Source organism: Chamaea fasciata, unplaced genomic scaffold (genome assembly GCF_029207755.1).
Source record: "Chamaea fasciata isolate MVZ Bird 193981 ecotype frontalis unplaced genomic scaffold, bChaFas1.0.hap1 SCAF_7, whole genome shotgun sequence".
Lineage (NCBI taxonomy): Eukaryota > Metazoa > Chordata > Aves > Passeriformes > Sylviidae > Chamaea > Chamaea fasciata.
In genome coordinates this window covers 15,216,265-15,237,145 of record NW_027094092.1, presented here as the reverse complement: position 1 = coordinate 15,237,145, position 20,881 = coordinate 15,216,265, and the positions used below count along the sequence as shown (strand labels likewise).

The 20,881-nt window shown below is 39.8% G+C and overlaps 1 protein-coding gene across 2 annotated transcripts in view; it reads left to right on the top strand.

Annotated features, from left to right (window-relative positions):
- Positions 1-20,881, top strand: part of KCNQ1 (potassium voltage-gated channel subfamily Q member 1) — a 331,242-nt gene that overhangs the window by 227,994 nt on the left and 82,367 nt on the right. For both annotated transcript variants that reach the window (XM_066187690.1, XM_066187689.1), the window contains 3 exons: positions 599-693; positions 1,373-1,419; positions 2,231-2,292. In XM_066187690.1, the coding sequence (XP_066043787.1) occupies positions 599-693; positions 1,373-1,419; positions 2,231-2,292 (204 nt within the window). The remainder of the gene's footprint in view (positions 1-598; positions 694-1,372; positions 1,420-2,230; positions 2,293-20,881) is intronic.

The following is a 20,881-nucleotide window of genomic DNA, read 5'->3' as shown; positions in this document are numbered from 1 at the left end:
TTGTTTCATTAATAATAGGTGAGATGAAGTCTTTCCCATGTGTGAGGTGCAAATTACAGACACAGGGCATTTCTTGCACCAGTGTTTCCCAGCAGTTCTGAAAGCTCAGCCAGTCTTTCTGGAAATCAGTCATGCACCTTCCTCTAGGACTGTGTTTTAACTTCCCACAGTAACACCTGAACTGTGAGCCCCAACTGCTGACTGCGAACAGGGGTTTGTGCATGAGCAAGACCTCTTCATTTTTCAGTGGCCAAGGAGTATGAACCTTGTTTCCAGAAGGAACTAGAGTGTGCACAGACTTCTGAACAAAGTGCCAGATAAACTTCTTTTGGCTCCAACTTCCTTTGAGCTCCAGTTCAGTGGATTATCTCTTAAAAGGCATACAGACCTGCAGTAACAAAAAGGTGGATGAAATGAGAACTGTCAGAATTATTTCACAAAAATGTGTGATCATGGCAACAATCAAAATAACCCATGTGTTTGCACAGTACTAGAAGAACTTACTGTTTACTCTAAAAAAAAAAAAATCTGCATTGCCACAGGCCATTCCTCCATCTTTGTGACTTAAGGGCATGTTTTTTTGTCTCTTACTTTACAGCAAGCCAGAAAGCCCTATGATGTCCGAGATGTTATCGAGCAGTATTCACAGGGCCACCTCAACCTGATGGTGCGAATCAAGGAGCTGCAGAGGAGGTGTGTGAATGAAACCCAGTCTTGGTACCCCCTAAACAGCAGCAGGAGGATGTTTGTAAATTAGGCAGTGATTGGGGCCCACGGGTAAAAAACTGCCACGGTTAAAAGGTGCCATATCGGCTGGACTGTGCAAAATTAGGGAATATAAAATGGCATTTGCCTAAAGTTTTCTTTTCACACACGGAAGAAAAGGAAAAAACTTAAAAATATGATGATTGGGACTTATATGTATTACCTTAATCCCTGCTAACTGTGACTACAGACTGCAATCCCTATATGATAGGGGCTGTTTTACACCTGGAGAGTGCAATACTGTCACCTGCTCTGGTAGAATTGCACATAAGAGTCAACTAAGAGATGACAGATGCAACAAGAAAGCTGCAGAAGAGCAAAGAAAAGACAAATCAATGCTGAGCACATGGAAAAGTAATGGGCATGGTAAAACTTTACAGTGATTAAAGAAGCTGTAGAGCAATCTAAGTCAAATCCCATTTTGTGACTATATTCTTCATTTCAAACTACTCTTAGCATAAAGCAATTGCTTCACTCATGGGACAAACCAGAATTATTTGAACTTCACTCTGCTTGTTTGTGAAAAGGCCTTCCTGCTCCAGCTAGAGAGAGTGAAGATGCTGGTTCAGACTGATAAAAAACAAAAATGCTTCTTTTTGTTTTATAGGTTGGACCAGTCCATAGGAAAGCCATCTCTTTTTATCTCCGTCTCCGGTAAGTGAATACAAAGGATGTGTCTAAAATTAATCTGATGAACATATAATTAATGGAAAATACTTGCTAGAATATTTTCATTTTATTGCCAGATTTTAAAACTGTGCCAACTTGTGCTCTGAAGATTAAGCATTGGCAATAATATTTAGTCATCAACACTTTTAAATTAGGGTTGTTCTTACTTAGATTCTTAAAGCACTTACTTTCACTGAAGTCTTCAAAATGTTGGCTTAGAGTTTCTGACACTCACCATATATTCAATACATTGGTGTGCTAAGGTTACAGAGTTCCTAGAATATTTGTAATATTCACATAGATCTTTGATAGCTTTGAAAAGACACTGGAAAAGGAGCACAAAGGCTAAGTATGTTTGAGACAAGTTTGGCTAATGAAAACTTTCTGTTTATGTCATTTGAAAACTCATCTTTCTACATAGTTTATAGTGGGGGAAGAAAAGATAAAATGTTACCAAATGTGTTATTCAAGTTATCTGTAGAGTCCTTTGCCAAGTGGCAGATTGTTTTTAACTGGCAATTAAAACATTAACTAAATTGGGAACATTTTTGCTCTCTGTGGTTAAAGCATGGGACTAAGATTAAAAATGCCTGAAACTCAGGGCTATTAAAAGCCCTGGCATGGGCCAATGCTATAAAAAGAAACAGAAAACTACTTTTAAGAAATGGATCTATCAGCCTGGTAAGGGTGTTTGGTTACACAGTGTTGGTGGGCTAGTTAAACACACCCTGTTGTGGTTTGCTGCTATTTTGTTATACCACCATATATTAATTTGAATATGTTTCTTGTTCCACAGAGAAAAGCAAAGATCGAGGCAATAACACGATTGGTGCCAGGCTGAACAGAGTGGAGGACAAGGTAAGCCTCAGTTGAACTGGCAGTGAATGAGGACATGGTTTGTGATCGAACAGTGCTTGTTTCATAGGATGTGAAGGAAAATTCAACTTAAAATAGAGCTGAATGCCTGGCTTTTCCAGGTGATGGAGTCTAAATTTTTTGTCACAGATTGCATTTTTGGTTCTTGTCGTTTTAACAGAATAAGAAAAGAAAACAGAATTTAATTGATTTCAGTCTCTTTCGGGACTCACTTGGGTTTTCTATTTTAGATTGCATATATTGCGTATATCTCAATGCTCTACTTCCTTCCTCCACCATAGATAAAAGGCTCTGTTCCTTTAATAACTCAGTATATTGTGGTCCCTAAGATTTGCCTTTGATCTTTGCTCTGTTGTTTACATAAGTCCACCTACAATTCCGTAGAGAGGGAAATAGCAAACCTTGTTCCATCCTGGTTTTCATTCCTTATGATAAGTGGAGTTTCTCCTTCCAAGTGACATAAATCAAAAAAAAAAAAAAATCAGACTTGTTCTGTAATCACAAATTAACAGTTAAGTGCTTTGTAAGCCTTTACTTCAATGCTGGCTGTTGTTGAGAGAATGCATGACAGGTAGAGGTTGTGTCATTGTTAAAGAGCACCGGTTTGCCTATGCTGGTATTTAGGAAAGAAAGGAAGAGTTAAGAAGAATAGTTTGAATCTTTTACTCATCTCTTGGAGTGGGGAGGGAGTGAAAGCATTTCTGTACTTCAGAGTATTTCACTCATGTGTCTGACCTGTTCATTATTTATTAAGACTGAAACTTTTTCCTGAGGAAAATAACTATGTGGTAACCTTCATGAAGGTTTTGTTCTGAAGAAATACCGAGCAAATATTCTGCAAACTAAAGGAGGTGTGAGCAATACATCCCAAGGACTACAAACTAGCGCCCTGATCTGCACTGATTCACTTGTGACATGCCCATTCCTTACACATTTCTCCTGAATTACTTTAATAAACTTGAATGATAGTACTCAGGACTGCGCTTCACTCTCCTGGAAATAATGGTGTTTTAAAGGAAACAGGTTTCTTTTGGTATACAGGGGAACACAGAGGAAGAGTGAGGTAGAGGAGAGGAAGGTAGAGTGCATTTAGCACAAAAAAGAATCACTGTGCAGTACTCCCTCACATCTGTGGTTAATATGTGTTCTTACACATGGAAGCCCTTTCCAGAAAGTTTGGATTACATTTATTTATTTTCTCTCCATAATGTCAACTAAAAGTGTGGAACACTAAGAAATGTCTTGTGACTTGTGACAAAGAGCAATGACTTTTCAGTGTGGACAAATAATTCTCAAATGGCAGCTAAAGCAGCTTCTCAGTGCTATTTGTAAAATCTCCAGCGAGCCTGGGAAAGCCTTGGTGTTGTACTGGCTCAGAGATAAGCTGTTTGGGGGTTATTAATTACTCTTTTTTACATCCTTACAAATAAGTACACTGTGAATTTATAGTGACTGGGTTTTTATGTCTTGTAATGGGACTGTAAAACACTCCCTGTATAATTTTAGTATAGCTGGGTTAAATTTTAGCCTTGTTTTAAGTAACAGACCCTTCTTTCTTTGCAGTTGCATGAGGTCATCTGTGGTTTCAGAGTTGTATGTTATCTGCCCTATACAGTTAGTCCTATCTACAGGAATTTTATCTGAAAGTAGCTGAAAGGCTAAAAATAGAGAATTTCAGTTGGACTCAGCAAACAGTGGTTAACATAAAAACACACTGGCAATGCTAGAATCACATTTTGCTGCAGCTGTAGATGGTGGCCAAAGCTAATTTTTTAGTATTTTTGGTCTCAGAGATTGGCCCTCTCTTCGCATAAAGTACCTGGTGCTTGGTATGCTTTCAACATACAGTTAAATCCTTCCTGAACTGAACAATATATTAAGGATATCAGGTGGTTTTTAAGGTGACAAAATATTTTTAAACAGTTTCATCCCATTTCGTTTGTGCATTTATTTCCAGTCTTGGACTTCAGAAGGAGATATTTTTCAGTGCTGCAGGATAGTGTCAACATCTAAACACTTCTTGTGGATTTGAAAAATCTCCTGTAAGTCAGTGGAGGCCTAGGTACAGCCAGCAGTACAGAGGGGATGGCACCTAAAAGGGACATTTTAAAATAAAAAGCTTAAACAGCAGTGTATTGACGGAATTATACGCTTTATGGCAAAAACCTGAATTCTGAAGTATCAACATCAGCAAAATGTTGTGTTTTCTTCTGTAAATTTAGGAACATGTTCATTTAAGGGAGAGTCCTCTAATCTGTTCATCTTGTGCACTGAGGGAAACTTTGACCTTGTGATATACGCAGTTTGTGATCCTGAGCTTAGGGATTATTTCCTAACATGAAAAAGCCAAAGGGATGAATCACACTTGCAAGAACCTTCCTGCAGATTCCTTCCCACTGAATGCTGTACTTTTGGCAAGACACTGAAAAGGTGGTTTTGTGAATGTGACTGGAGACTGCACAGCCTGCTAGGCCTTCATGAAAAGAAATCTCACATGTAATCACGGCATATTTTGACTTTGCTGTTGTTCTGTGTTGCTTTCAAAGCTGAGAGTGGCAAATGCTGTGCTCTCCTAAAGGTGTCCTGCCATGCTGGGTGCAGGGGGCTGCCCACAGCCCCATCAGCTGTGGTCCAGTGGGAATGTACAGCAGGAGGGCAGCACCCAGGCGGGGCTCACACACCCTGCCAAGTGCCAGTGGTCCAAGAGCGTGCGTGTCGATACCTCAGGGAATGTTGTTGAGCAGGATTACAGCAGCAAATCAATTTATTTGTGGTGACCAGCCTTCTCTTTTCATCCTTGAAACATCTGTGAGTGACTATTCAGCCTACCCTCAAGGAACCTGGCCACAGCTGGCTTGCTACCAAGCTCAAAATCAAAAACAGTTTTTCCAGATGGGCCCAGCTGTGTGTGCACAGTGCCCTTCCTCCTCACACAGCGCTCTTCATCCTCACGCCGCAAGTGCTGCCTGCCAGGGGCTTAATGCTGGGTGTTCCCAGCAACTCCAGCCAGAAGCAAGCCCACAGCACACTTGGGAAATTCTGTGTCCTGCAGCTCCTATTTTCCTTTCACTGCACTAATTTTAGCTTGCCTATAAATGATTGCAATGCTAGCTTTTTAATTTTTACATTAATCTGTTCTTTTTCAGCCTTTTGCCAACCATTAATTTAGCTATAACAGGCGCAGTTTGCACTTCCCAGGTAATCAGCCAGGCTCACTGCTTTGGCTGCCCTAAGGAAATTCAGCCTTAAATATGGTCACTGCACAAAATCATCTACAATATGCAGTGAAGGCTAAAAGTAGCCAGTCCCTGGACTCTCCCTGTTGTCCCTACCAACCAGACTGCCCCAGATGTCTGTAGGTCCTGTCTGTGGACCTCCCAGAGTAGAATAACACAACCCAGATTTACAAAAAACGGAATAGACATTATGCTCTCTTTCTGTTGTTTTAAAAATAGAACTTAATCTTCTGTAATGGTTTGAGCACTTTAAAGTTTGCCTTTCAAGAATGTTTCTAGCAATCCAAAGCAGTTTTCTGGGTATCCCTTCTTATATACTCAGAATTGTTCCTGTATCTGACAGTAAGTACAGTATTACTATCAGGATTGCCAAGGTCATAATTATAATCTTAAAATAGTCTTTTTCAGTTACATGAAACATTAGGAGTTATGTTATCTGTTGCAAAATTTTGAATTGTAGAGATTTCTATTTGTACAGGAGACATGTGGTAGCGAGACGTGACACCTTTTAATGTGAATCAAACAGTTCTGCATGATAATATTAATTCCAAGCTTATACACATTTTGCATGCTTCTGGCTGAGAAGGTGAACCCTTACTTTCTAACCAGTACTAACCCAAAGAGCAACATAGGCATCATTGCATTTTTTCAGATTTACTTGTAGAGCAGATAGCAGCACTTTTAAAATCAATCAAAAACAGATCTATCACAGGAAAACATCTACCTAAAATACGTGCTGCTGTGCTTGTTGAGTTGACTCATGGAAATCTGAACTGATCTCGGAAACCAAAGCTGGAAGGCAGTGTACTTCTCATAGGCCTTTTGAGTTCATTTCTGTCATAAATGAAATGTAGATCTGTATTATGCCTCATTATTTGATGTTCCATATTTACAATCCAATGGGCACACATTAGATAGTTTAACCTTTTTATTAGAAAAGTATTATACCACCTACATCATCCTGAGTTCAGAAATACCAAGTTTCATGTTGACAGCCTGTTCACCTACAAGAATTCTTCATGTGCAGCCAGTTTTTCAATTTCATTTGAAACTGCTGCGTTACCTAATGTAGAATCAAACCTTGGTGGGTTTTTCCTCTATTTTTAATGTCATTCTGTAGCCTGGGAGCAGTTACTGTGCTTCCTAGGGTGGCAGAGCAATTAGTGTAAACTTCAAAAAGGCCCTTGCCTGATGATGCCCTTGTTGCACATTTTGGCTTTTTTTAAATTGGATAAAAATGGATTAATTGAATTCAGTTGAATAGATACTGATAGTAAGAGACTGACAAACCACCCAACTTTCTGGCCAGTGCTGGAAAGTGAGGTTAAAACCATCACTTGGAAAGATGGCTTCAGAAAGTGTCTGGCATGGAAATATTCAGCACTTTGCAGGCTGAACATGCACTAGGCATTTCAGGTATTAACTATTGGCAGCTTCTGCAATAGGTCTGTGAGTATTGCCTTCCCAATACTGAGAAACGGGACTAAAAGCTGTGGGTTTGGCTGGAAGTTTTAAAAGATATGTGAAATCAATAAAAATCAAAACAAGCACCACCAAGCAGTTACTCATCTTGTACGTAGTTCTTGCAATAATGCAGAAGTAATAACCTGAGGGATGTGGAGGAATATTGAGGCATATGGAAGATTAAGTATCCCTATTAATTTAATCCTTAGTCTTTTTCCAGATGCTGAAGTACAAGCATACGGAAGCAATTTCTGTGCTGAACTTTGTGATGGAGGATGCCCATTTTCTATAAATTGGACTACAACTAAGCACGTCCTTCAACAGCCTGGGTCATTAGGCAGCCTTACAGCCTTAAGCTTTTCTCTTACCAATCTGATAATATTTCAGTAGATAAGCAGTGAAAAACTACAGATTTCTGTGTCCAGTGTCCTATACTTCCCATCTTGCCAGCTACAGTAGTATAAAATTATCAGGTTGTCCTGGTTTTGCATTGATTGAATGCACACAGGCATACATGACAAAAAATGAAAACAAAAAATAATTGCTTGTCAGATTCACTGCTGCCAGAAGCTTCAGTAGCTAGAGTAGAAACAAACTGAGAGAGGGAGATCAGGCGAAGCCATGGAGAAAGACTCACTTGAGGACTATTAAACAGGATGTCTGTATGTAAACTCCAGTTTAGCAAGTACTTTAAACAGTAGTCAGGGATGAGTTGGTTAAAAAAAAAAGGAAAAAAACATGATTTTAGGCACATGTACTTTCTTACACTTATTTTTTTTTCAAGACAAACCTTGCTTTAGAAGCGAGACTGGGGAAGAGAAATTTGTTCAAGATACCCTTTTTATTCTAGACTTTCTACACAGCTGCTTGCTGCTGGATTTGGTCACCCAGCCTGCCTCATGGAACATTGCTGGGCCATACCTTGGGTCTGATCTGTTTACAAAGGCTGTGTAAGCAGCACCTTGTTCCTGTCTGGAGAACATCCATGGGAGGGTTGGCAGAGCCGTTCCTTGAAGACCACAAGGTCTTTGGGGTGGCCTTCACTTGCATCCATGTGTTAGCACAAATTTTACCTCTGTGAAGATCATTAGATCCCATCACTGCACAAATTAAAACCGATCAGTTTTTGCATAAATTCTGAAATGGTTTAATATAAACTCTGTTAAGTGCTACCTGTAACCTGTAGGAGAGTTGCTAGGTGTAGTAGCTTAGGTATAGTTACCTGCCCTGCAGAGCAATGTTGCAAGCACTTGTGGTGTTTTGTGGTCTGTTCCTAAAGTGTCAGCTCTTGGATCAGAGTAAGTGCGATTATATATAAAAATATATTTATGTAGTATTGTGCAAAAATAGCTGCAGATAGTGAGAGTACTGCATCTTACCAGCTTCTGTGCTGGAAATGACAGCGTACACTTCCTCAGCACTGAAAAATAAAGTCAAGCGATAAGATATATGATCTTTATTCTCAAGAAGACTGGCTGAAATTAGTTCAAGCTAGCACACAGAGGCTATGCTGGTACTCAAAAGCACTGATTGATTAAGCTCTGGTGACTCATTTGTGTGAGTTGTCTGCCATAGTCTTCTACAGACTTTATAAAGAGTAAAAAGGAAAAAAAAAAATACTCCTTAAGAGAATAATTCTTGTTTAAGTGAGTTTTGATAGATTTTATTGCAAATTTCTAGTGCTTGTGGATGCAGACAGAAGTTAGGAAGCATAATGCTGAGGACAGAGTGTAAACCTTTACAAATACAAAGCATTACAGATATACATACATATATATATATAATTCTTAACACTGGCAGTGGCTGTGTGCTTATGATCCACACAGCTGTCTGCTTGCTTATTAAAAGCAGAAATCTCAGAGGAATTTTAGCTAACATGCAATATATCCTATAAAATCTAGGAATTTGGGGAGGGGGGAAAATTGGAGGAATTAAATAATGCCTTGCCAGTTAATAATCTTTTAAACAATCTTCAGATTAGTTGCTGGCTTGGGAATCTGCTGGTGGTGTTTATATTTGAGTAGGTATGCAAGTGGATATAAGGTCTGCAAATGGGGATGACTCAATCTTTTATCAAACCACATAAAGACTGTTTTGTCTGGCATTCAAAGATAAACCCAAGCAAGATTTGAAACGTAGCCTCCATCATTCTTGTGCAGAGAGTGTTTACATTTGATGTGGAATGGAAATGCATGGTGCATATGCCGAGAGAGAATGTGGAACAGTTGTATGGACTAAATACCCTGTAGGGCTGATTAGAGAAAAGGGATTTAAGTGAACAACACGTGTGCACAGCATGCTACACAGACAACTTTTATTTGTCTTTCTTATAGGTGAAAGGAAAAGAAATGACCATAAGATCATCTCTGCTTTTTCTGGGAGGGTGTATGTGTGTTGCAGATAAGCGACCAAAAATCAATCCAACATAAATGGCAAACTTTGGATTTGATACACTAGGATGAACCTTTACTGAAATTAGATGCATCAAAGATGAAATTGTTCCTTGTGAAAAATCCGTTTTTAGAGTCATCTTGCTGGAATTAAAATACTTTATTTTCATTTGCAGTCGAGTATCAGAGAGGGAAAGTGGATGGAGCTGAAAGGACTCTATTCAGGCTGCAGTCTTTTCAGGGTTGGAATCTGTTCAGCTCTTGGAAAAGATTCAGAGAAAAGGGTGGTATACTCCCTTTCTTACACAATGTCCATACCTTCTGACACCCTATCTGCTCCTCCTGTTCCCCCCACCCCTCCCCACCCTCAGCTAAAAATTGCAAACCAAAGTTGGTCCAGGAAGAGAAACAGGAGAAGAAGCCTTTGCTGTCCAACTCCTACTTAGGGCTAGGGGGGGGTCAGAGGGAAGATAGGAAGAAAAACAGGCAGTCATTGAAAGTAGAATATGAGCACATGGTTCAAAATATACCTACCCCTCCTAGAGCTCAGGCAACCAAAAGGGCAAATATAGTTTTCTCAAATCCATTTCTGTTCTTGTGTCCCACCCACTGGGGTTGTCACAAAACTACAATTCACCTTTCAACAAGAAAATTAAGATTTGCATGATCACAAAATCTGTAAAAATCTAGAGCAAATATGATTACAACAAGAATTTACATGTTTTTTTTAAGTATCCCACTGTTTCAGCAGTTAGCACAGAGCTGTGAACCCATGTCAGAGGCTCTCTTTCTGTTCCAAACTAAGTGATGCAGCACTTGGTGGTTCCATCCAGCAGCCCCACCTGGCACAGTGTGATTGACCTTGTGTGCCATGGGTGTAACCGTCTGATCATCTGCCTCCCTTTGGTTAGACCTCTGTGGCAGCTTTGTTATTTCCATCATGGCATGAAAGCTCCTGCTCTGACAGGTTAAGCACACAAAATAGAGAAGGGAAGGGAGAAAGAAAAATATTGCTTCCCTGTTTTACAGCTAAGGTGCAGGAAGTGACTTGCCTGAGGTATCACAGTGGCATCTGTGGCACAGCCAGGAATTCAACTTAAGCCATGTCTGAGACTTAACCACAAATCAGCATTCCTTTTTTTTTGTTGTGTTTAAACGCCCCTCTAGTTTTGAATAGTTATATTGGCCAGTGCAGGGTTCAACATAATCATAACCTATTAATACTAAAACCAACCAGTACTTGAGAACAGCATATATAAACACATAAACCACACCAACCCAGCCAATATAAATGTACTGGGACTATTTTAGACACTGCATTTTAAATCATCTAGAAATTAATCTACTAACATCATTTTGTAGCCCAGGAACCTAGGGGTGGAGTGGACAGAACATGCTTAAATGACACAGAAACTGTCACACATATAGATAATTATGCATGTAGTTTTGAAAGCTAAACAAATTATATTAAATGCAGTGTTTTCACAGTCAAGCAGAGAGCAATATTCAGTGGAGTTCAAATATTCATGTAAGTTTCTATTTTAAAAGCCTTGGACCCAACATTGCTCGCCATTGACCCTTCCGTGACATCTGTTAATCTTGGGTTATTTCAATTTTTTTCTCTCTCTTTTTTAAGCAGATGACTCCACTTAAATCAACACTTGGTTTCCATTAGACAGATAGAAGGTGATTCACTTAGTAACGTGTGCATCTTTATCTAGTTAAGTCCTAATAGCCTTAATATATCAAGGAAGCTGGTGTGATTAACAGCACTAAAGGCTTTGTCAGACACTTCACCTAATAAATACTGCCCTTTGTCCAGTCATAGAAAAAGAGTGAACTAATAGATTGGGTTTCCAAACTGAAAATGTGTACAGCCTTGTTAAGCATTCTAAAATTATCCCTATAAAAATATATGTTGACAATAGGAGTTAGATCTACATCTCTGTCTGTGTTTGTACATGTCTGCCAATCCCAGTGTGCTTTGGCTCTTTGCCCTGCCTGGGCCTTCCTTTTTCTGCTTTATCATTTCATGATGCAGCCACCACTCGTGTATGATTTTCCTCCTGTTCACTTGCACTTGGGGCAGATTCTTTTGGCAGTTCTTTGTCTCTGGTTTTCATAGCTTATCTGTCCCAGAGTAGAGGGATGTCTGAGCATCAGTTTTGCTCTCCAGTTAGTGATGGCAACAGAGACATCGGACTTGGCTTGACCGTCATGTAGGACAATCCTGACAAATGAGGCAAACAAAACAAAAACCCCAAGAGTAAAACACATTCAAAGTGTCAGCTTGAATGGAGATGGGGTCTTGCTTTATCATAGCTGAAGTTGTCTGGAAAGTTTCTAGTTGTGCCACCAGTGTCTGTGAGCGCATACTGTGGTTGCTAAGGTACTGAGGAAAACCTTTATTCTGCTTCTATCTCAGGTTTCTAGAGAGCTTCAACCAGAGGAGTTTTACAGCCGAACACCTTAGAAAGGAAATGGTCAAGGGGAAGTTTTGCTTCTTCTCAAAAAGAGGCTGGCTGAGCCATAATCACAGATCCTCTTCCTCTGATGTTTGCTCCATGTTACAAAAAGGAATTTTGGCCAAGCTTTGAGATCAACCAGCCAGTCCCACAGAGATTTTGCCATAATCTCTCAGCAGAATTTTGGTATCAGAAGTGGGTGGGGAGGAACACAGTGCCTTTTCACTCATACTAGAGCTGTAGTTTCTGCTATAGCCCAGAGTTCATACTCTTTTGGATAACACAGTGCCCTGCAGGCACATTGTCCTGGGAGCCAGGGATCCATCAAGCAGCATTTGGGTGGCACTGCATCCACGCATGGCTTATCGGTGTGGGCATGATAGTCTGCAAACTTCCAGCTGTTTCTGGACTTAACATGGGTAGCACTGGTCCTGCTGTCTTTGCAGCACAGCTCTGATGATAGCTGACTTGACACAATGCTCACAATGAATGGGTCATTCAAAAGCTGCCCCAAGATAGCAGTTGACAAAGCTGGTTTTGAATATGAGCCTTCTGAATCTCTGTGCAGAAGAATTTATGAATCTCATGGCAGCTAAAAAAAAAAGAAAAAAAAAGTCAGTAGAAAGTAATTTCCTTTGAATAGAGAAAGGGGAGGAGGAGGATGTGGTGCTGCACTTGTGAATGAAAAGGACAGTGATTCTACAAACAAGGTCACCTTCATTTTGTTTTCTGTGCACTGGCTGTACAATTTCAGTAAAAAATCAGATAAAGAACATCACATCAGACCTGAAACAAAATGGGAACTCCTTTTGTTAATGGTTTGGAGTGGGGTTTTTTGGTCATGAGTAGTTGTGGTAAATGAAGAAAGCCCAGACTGATACATAGCCTTTGTCTAAGACCAAACAAATAATTTCCTTTTTTTTTCTCTAATTTTTATCCTTATTCAGTCCTGAGATGGCTGCTTTAATAAAAACTGACCAAGTGCAGTACTTCAGTTATTTTGATGGCTCCTTTTTTTCCACTTCCAGTGGAAGGGCTGTGAGGTAGGAGTAGGAAAGTCACAGCCTTTAGAAGGTCAGTATTTGCATATGATGTATCTGAAGGTATAATTAAGTTAGGACACAAGTGAATTCATTAGATACATCAGTGACTGCTACATTTATATTTTTCAAAGAGCTGCATGTTAGAGGAGTGTAAATTACCTGTGAAACAAAACCGTAAAAGCAGCTGACTTAGATTTTGATGCAGTGAAGTTCTTCCTCCACACACCCTTCCTGAGAGAGGCTTGTGCTGATTAATAACTGTGAAGCAAATAAGGGTTGACTTCATAAGTGCAGCAGAAAAACTTAAGAAAAAAGAATTATTCTGTCTTCAGAGACACTGAGAGGCAGTCAGGGAGTTGAAGTCTTTAGGATCTATGGCCTTCTTGCAGTGCAGAATCATCAAAATGTAATGGAATTAATCCAGCTCTCACTTGATAATAATTCAAGTTAATTTTTTTCTCCAGCTGCCCTGTGTTTCCCCCCAAGCTTTGACCTGTATTGTAACCTTAAAAAGACATCTTCAAACATCTCAGCGCCTGAGTAAAACCTGGGGTGCTCGTCTGGGCTCTCTCAGAGCTCCAGCCTTTTCATCTGTGTGGATGAGAATATTCTGATTTTCAGTGCTGCTGGGATTTTGGATATTATCAGTGACCAACAGTGAAACAACAGAGCAGAAGATTTGTGTGCTATAGATTCCTAGGCTTTTAAACATAAAATAAAAGCAATGTAGATACAGCAGTAATGAAACAGGTATTTTCTGTGCTAGATAAATTACTAGTAGATAGCTAGGAGAACTCTAAAAACAGAGAGAGAAAAAACAGAGAACTTAAGAAACCATTTAAAAAAAAATGTTTCTACATTCATTTTGTAGTATGATTGTAGTGAGGGGAGGGGAAAAAAGGAAACCAGTTACCAAGATGAGTTATTAGAGGTAAATTGGGTTAAATGTAAGTCCAGAAGAATATAATGTCTGCATACACAGTACTATTTTAAACATTTTGTGTGATGTTTTGATCACTGTTTCTTCTGGAGGAAGCTATTGCTAACCTTGGAAAAGACTGGCAGGTTAACTCTAAATTGAGATTCCTTGTAGTATAAATTTTTAAAGTCTATTATTAATCCACAATAAAAGTGAATATTTTGAATAACTTAAGGGATGCCTGTGGAATACGTACATACTGGTCACACTCAGAAATGCTTTCCTTTTAGGACATGGGTGGAAAAGTGTAGGAACAGGACCAATATTTTAGTCAGTAAAGCATCAAGGAAGCTCCTGGAAGAATATGGTATACATTAGTTTAAGGGACAGCTAGATATCTCTTTGAAATTATCTAAGAAAATTCACACAAATTACAGGTGGTGTGAAGGTAAGGGCAGAGACTGGTTTAATTAGAGATTTAATTAAGGATGAAATTGTATTAACTGAGCTGAGCTGAGCTGAGCTGAGCTGAGCTGGCAATTATGAGGCAATAACTTATGGAATGGGGATCTTCCCTCCTTCAGGCTCACATGAGGCTGAGGGAGCTGGGGCCAGAGTGTGTCTCCTCGCTGTGCTGGTGAACACGTGTCTTGGACCCTGTGACATTTGTGAACTTGCAGCAGCTTGAACCTTGATTCCAGCCTGGATACCAGAGCAGCTGGAGGGCATTGTAAAAAAACCCAACAACTGATGCCAGCAAATAAAAAAAATCCTTTCCAGTTTCAAAAAAAATTGTCTGGGGAAGCGTCAGAGCACATCCAAAATCTCCCTGGGCGTTGTCCCAATTCTTAGTGATGCAGAAGGGAGAAGGTAACATGGAAAGCATTTGAGAGGGCTCTCTCTGCAGGATGACGCATGTGCATGTGTGTACAGACTCTTGCTTGCCTCTAGCAAACCTTGAGCTCAGGGAATTGTAAGCTTTTGTGACCATTTTATACCCAAAAGAAGCAGAAGTTCTTTTACAATGAGAAACGCCATTTTCTTCTCCTTTGCTGTAGAAAATCCCCCTCTCCATTGAACCCGAGAAATTTGCACTCCGTAGTAAATAATAATGAGGTTTAGTGTAAAAGACTCGGTTTATTTCCTCCCCCCTCCCAAGCTTCCTTTCATTCCTTCGGAGGTTTGTTTTGTACTCAAACGAAGCTGCGAGATACACATTGAGCAGGAATCAAAGTGGTGCTTTCATGGCAGTGCTGAAGCTAATCACTTGGCTTGCTGCTACAGGCATCTGCAGGCACCTTGAGCTGTGCTACAGTAGTGTGCTGGCTCTGGAGGCTCAGCTATTTTAAATCATAATAGTGACACAGTGTGCATGCCTTCTTTCAAAGAGCCTGGGCAAGCCACGCTGAGTTGATTTTCTTGGCACGCTGTGTACCTATAATTTTGTCTTATGTTTTGTAATGTCGGTATCTGGGCACAGAATCAAAAAGCTCCACTGAATATATAGGATTTTTTTTTTCTTTTTCAAAAGAAAAACACAACAAACAAACACATTCTTTCCAACAGCTATAGATGTTTAAGAACAAAGAAAGTTACTGGAGAAAGAAAAAAAGGGAAAAGAAACTTCATGGTTGTGGGAAATGTTTTGAGGTTTTTTTGGCAAGACTGTCCAGGTGTTTTCTTAGTGATTTTTTTCTGCCATGATTTTGGTTCTCTGGTAGTATTCTAAAGTGACTGAGTTACTCAAGATAGTGAGAAATAATTTATAACCTTCACCTGAAAAGCCATGTACGTGCTCTGATGAGCTGACTTACTCTAAAAGAATTGTCTAATGGTCATAGTTTATTCTGTGTTGATTTCCATTTTTTGTAGTGTTCAAGGAAGTAAAAGCAAGACAGGAGGATCTAGTTCTTTTACGCCCCACTTCAGGTCCCAGCAGCCTGGTTTTCCAAGGTGGTGGCAGACACCGTGGGGCCTCAGCATCACTGAAAAGTCAGCTCTGCTCTGGAAAGGAATTTGATGCCATGTTGCCTGTACAGGGCCAAAGAGGCAGCTGCTTTTCACAGTGAGGACACTGAGCACCTGAAAAGCTAAACCTACCCTTGCTAATCTCTATGAAAACAGGAAGAGTAGAGTTCAACAAGGTTCTCAAACAATCTGTAATTTAGGATAATGGTGTAATTAACCTCGTGATAATATCATGAAATGGGTAAGTGTGGATGTGGCTCCATTCAAGTACAAACAGAAGACCCAACTTCAACTGCAAAGTAAACATGAGGGACCTTTCTGTTCCTGTTTTCTATTCATTGTATGAAATTGGTAAATGCCACCTACCTATGCTATCAGGGATGAGGCTGAGGAATCACACCTTCTGAATACAAAGTAAAGAAAGAGAATATGTGAGGTGTTATTGGCAGTTTTTTGCTAGAGATCCACCACAGTAGTTTTGGAGTATTACAAATGAGAATTTTTTGTGAATGGATTTTTTTGGCCATCTAACTATTTCGTATGTATTGAAAAACTGCTGTCATCAAAAGCGTCCCTAGTTTCTCAGTGATTTTTTTTTCTCAACTCTGAGGAAAGAGCTTTTCCCTACCATAGGAATGTTGCCATGGTATGTTGCACCCATTTTTTCTCTTCTTCCTTTTTACCTTAGATTTGTCTATTTCCTGTGCTTTCTCTAAGCTTTCCAGTTTGACTGCTTCTGTCAAAGGCTTTCTGAAGTTGTCCTTGGTTTTCAGAGGCAAGAAGAGGAGGATAGCTTGGTTTTGGTTCATGGTAGTCAGTAGACCCAAAGCTGTTCCAAAAGTGTGTTTTGCTTCTAGGCAAGAGGATTTGATTTCAGAAAATTAGTCTCTCTAGCTAGTTGTAGGGAGGCAGATTGGTTAAAGTTTACAACCTCTTTTTGTTTAGCCCCTGGAACAGGGCCATGGAGTCTCAAGTTTCCTATATAAAGAGAGATCTGTACTCGGTCAGAAGGTAACCAGGCAAGGTACATGAAGGGTGCAGGGTGAATGACTCTTTCAACAATGAAATCAGTTTGGGGTCTTTAAGATCCCAGCAGTGAGTTGTTTCAAGACCGTGTTGAGCAGGCAAAATTCATAAAACCCTCAGAGGGCCAAAATAACCACCCTTGAGAAAACAAAACAAAACTTCAGAAAATACTAAACAGCAAAAAAATCCCTACAAATCTGATAATCCTTATGAAGTTCTCTGGCTCTCGGGAAATCAGAGGAGGTGAGAGCTATTCATGTCTTCATTTCCTTCCCAGTGAGTCCTGTGTGCTTTGGCTGTTCACATGCAGGCCCATGGTGTATGGTATCTCATGAAAAATATCTTGGTGCTCTGTTGTTCTGGGGGCAAATGCACCAACACACCTTGAGTTTGAGGATTAGGGGTCTTAAATAACCATTCCTGCAAAAGAGGATTCACCATGCTCCCTTCTTCCTGACGCTGAAGGTGTCACTATACAATTAGTAAATCATATTCATACATTACTCTAGAGGTCTCAGGCAGAAAAAAAAAAGAGAGGAAGAAAAGAAACAGACTCTTGGAAATATTGAGTTCAAGTAATAGCAGACTTGACGGCATTATGAGACATGGAGTAGTGAAGCTTTGTGTTTTTATCATCTTGTTTTCCTGATTTCATCAAATTAGTGAGAAAACTTGTTTGCTTTGCTCATTTTTCTGTTGGTAGACTGTTGCCTTTCCAGCAACATGCTATTTGATTCTTTTCTTTCGCAGTAAATTACAGAATAAATTCCATCAAGAAGAAAAGAAAATGTCAGGCATCTGATTTTGACCATCTTTCCTCATGGGTTAGGGACGTTTGCAAATTGTCTCCATGTAAGTCCATCCTTGAATATCAGCAAGTTAACTGCCCCAGCACAGCAGTCTCAACTTTGCCATTTTCACTATGTAGCTTTAAAACATTAGAAAACTTCATGTTGCAAAACATTAGAAAAAACATTAGAAAACTGTACCTGAGCATAAATGTCACCAAAGCAATGACAGTTTATTTAGAAAACTTATGAAAGCCCCAGTATTTCTGGAGTATTTGTGGGACCTTGTTTATGGTGAAACTGTGAGGCTGAGGCCTGGATTAATTTCACCTAATCTTAGGCACATTGAAGCACAGCACTAACATCCCTTTCCAGGTAGCTGAGAAGGTCTTTGTCATCAAGGCAGCTTCCGCAGAGAAGGTGGGGTGAACCCAGTCCTGCTGCAATGTGCAGTGGGGAGCAGCAATTGCCGGGTGTCTCTGTGAGGTCCTGGCAATTTTCTGCCTTCGCTCATGTTACAAGAGGCTCCATTGTGAGCTGGATTTTTGCAGGGTGCTCCGTAGATGGTCGTTCTTGCAATGAAACTTTTCCAGAAGTAAGCATTCCTTGGTGCTCTTTCCCCTCTCAGTTTCTGGTTTTCTAAAGGTACATCTGATACAAAGCTGTTCAAATATTTGTCTTTAAACAAATGGGCTGGACAAGTGCTCAACATCAGGGAGAGAGCACTAGGTTTTCCTGATATTGATTGGTGCCTGTTTTGTTGTGATTTTTATGGAATACTAATTACTTTTTTGTTGTTGTTGTTCTATGCTTAAGCTAAGCAAGAAATAGGTATAAAGTCTGGTTCACTAAGTGTGTGAGGTGATGCCAAGCGGTGTCAAAGAGTCCTTTTCTGGCAACAATGGACTGTTGTTCAGTATCCTCACACAGGTTAACCACAGAGCTGCTCCTGAGAATCCTTTTGATTTATGATGACATTGTTGGCAGCAGCAGAAAGCCCTCTAGCAGTGCTTTCCACAGTGCTGTCTCAGCAGTTTCTTAGATACACACACACTTAATATACGTATTTATAGCAGGGAATTCTGGCCCAGTTCTAGAATTCATCCTGTTTTTCTTTGCACTTGAGTGATGTTTATTCAGCAGTAATGTATCTACCTACGTCTCTGGTTGCAAATTTAGTGTCTCTACAAATATCAAAACTGTTCTAGCCAGAACAGCCCTGGGAAATGAATGAAATTAATTATATTGATCCTCTGCTGCAAATGCCTTGCAAGGAGGAGTTCCCTGAGAGGGAAAGAGGCAAGGAATTCTGGTTCTGCAATGATACAACTTGTCTTAATAAAGCACATATAATGGCATTAGACAAGCAGCTCTGAATTCACATATGCAATAACTATAATACAATTTTTATTTGTCATCAGAACAGAGCTTCCGCTATGTTTGAAAGACATGACTTTTCCAAATTCAAGAAAAATAAAAGGCCTTTGATCTGCATTTAGCGGAATTTGCATTAAAATGTTGATTTCCTGTAGTATCATTCTTGGTGCCTTCTTTCTACCTTTCCCTCTGTCCCCCAGGAATTAAAGAAGCTCTGCCTTGCCTTGGCTGATATATGATCTGTCCTTTATCTTTTTCTTACTCCTGTTCTCTTCTTGGGCAAAAAGTCCCAATGAAAACTACACAAATGTAGAACTCATGAGATTTGTATCTTCAGCGTTTATCTGAATGGGGTTTTTTGAGGGTTTTTTTGGTTGGTTTTTTTTCTATCCCCCCCCTCCCCCGCCCCCCAGTCTTTGATTTGTCTAGAACAAGCTACAGTTTTTCTGTTCTGGGGCAGTAACATAGTGAAATGTTTTGCCAGTATTGAGCTACACACTGTATAACACCAATTCCTAGAAGGCAGCCTGTGGGCTGTGCTCAGGTCCAGTCAAGACCAGGAAGAGTCACATAATTCGGACTCTTAATCTTTTCTTCTAGTTTGTGAATGCAGAAATGAAGTGAAAGCACACAAACCGCCTCTTTGTTATTATATTGGTATTTTATGGCATCTTGTAGGCAGTCAGTGCAGAATAACCAGGTTAAGGATAAATGATGACCAACAGGAGAGATAAACGTACATGATCACAAGTGGGATGGAAAGTACTGGTGAGGCATTCCTGCTGCTGACAGATGTGTGGGAATAGCCAGGCTATATCCAGGCTACACCATGTTTAGCTCCAGATTCTTCCTTTGGGGACAAGTCCCACAGCATATCATGTGCAGGCACCAGAGGCCTGACCTTTTCTTCCATTATATCACTTCCTATTATGATGTTGTCCAGGATCTTAATAGACTTCTCAAAGAAATAATTTAATACCACCAGGTGAAGAAACATTTCCTTTTTAATTTTGCAAAGCCTGTTGCAGTTAATATCTAGGCATGACTAGATTTGGGGTTTTCAGTTTTTTCTTGAAGAAATTCTTATAGGATGTAAGTGACTAATAAAATTCTATTGTTGGATGAAGAAAGTCCTTGATTGATTATCATTCTGCCTTTCTAAGGGTTTATTTTCAATAACTTGCTTGACACAGTAGGATTTTGAAAAACGCTGAGTTCTTTCATACTGTGAAATTATTCCTGGTCACACAGTGTATTAAATGCAACATAAAGTCTCCAGTAAAGAGCATACTGTAACATTCTTACAGAGATCTGTGATGCAGTTCTGAAGCTCACCTCAGCCACAACGCTTTTTTTCCAGGTGCTCCCCATTGTCTTTTTTCTCCTGTTTTTCTCTTGTTTACATTTGAATGGGAGGGTTTTTTCTGCCTTGTCTGGGCTCAGACAGGATTAATTGGCAGTGCTGGGAAAGACTCCTGCTCTCACTTGTGTTGATCTCAGTCTTGGCATCACCCCCACCAGGCCTGAATATCACACAAAGTGAAAGTCCTGGGGTTTTGCTGCTTGGGAGCATGGGCTAAATGACTGCTAAAGGGTAAATCACATCCTTTGCCCAGAATCTTGTCTTATCAGAATTAGGTTTTCTGCTTCAGAAGATGGAGGGCTAGAGCTTTTCCTAAAAAGTCTTTTGTTTGGTTTTTTTTTTGGTTGTGGGGGGTTTTTTTGTTTGTTTTGGTTTTTTTGGTTTTTTGGTTTTTTTGGACTGAAATTCATTTTTTGTTGACATTGCTCTTAGAAAAGGCAATTAATTTGTCTGAGGTTTCAGAAATCTTTGATATTCAGCATTAAGGAAATCAGGCCCAAGGGTTGTACTTTGGCAGAACTACTGAAGAGTT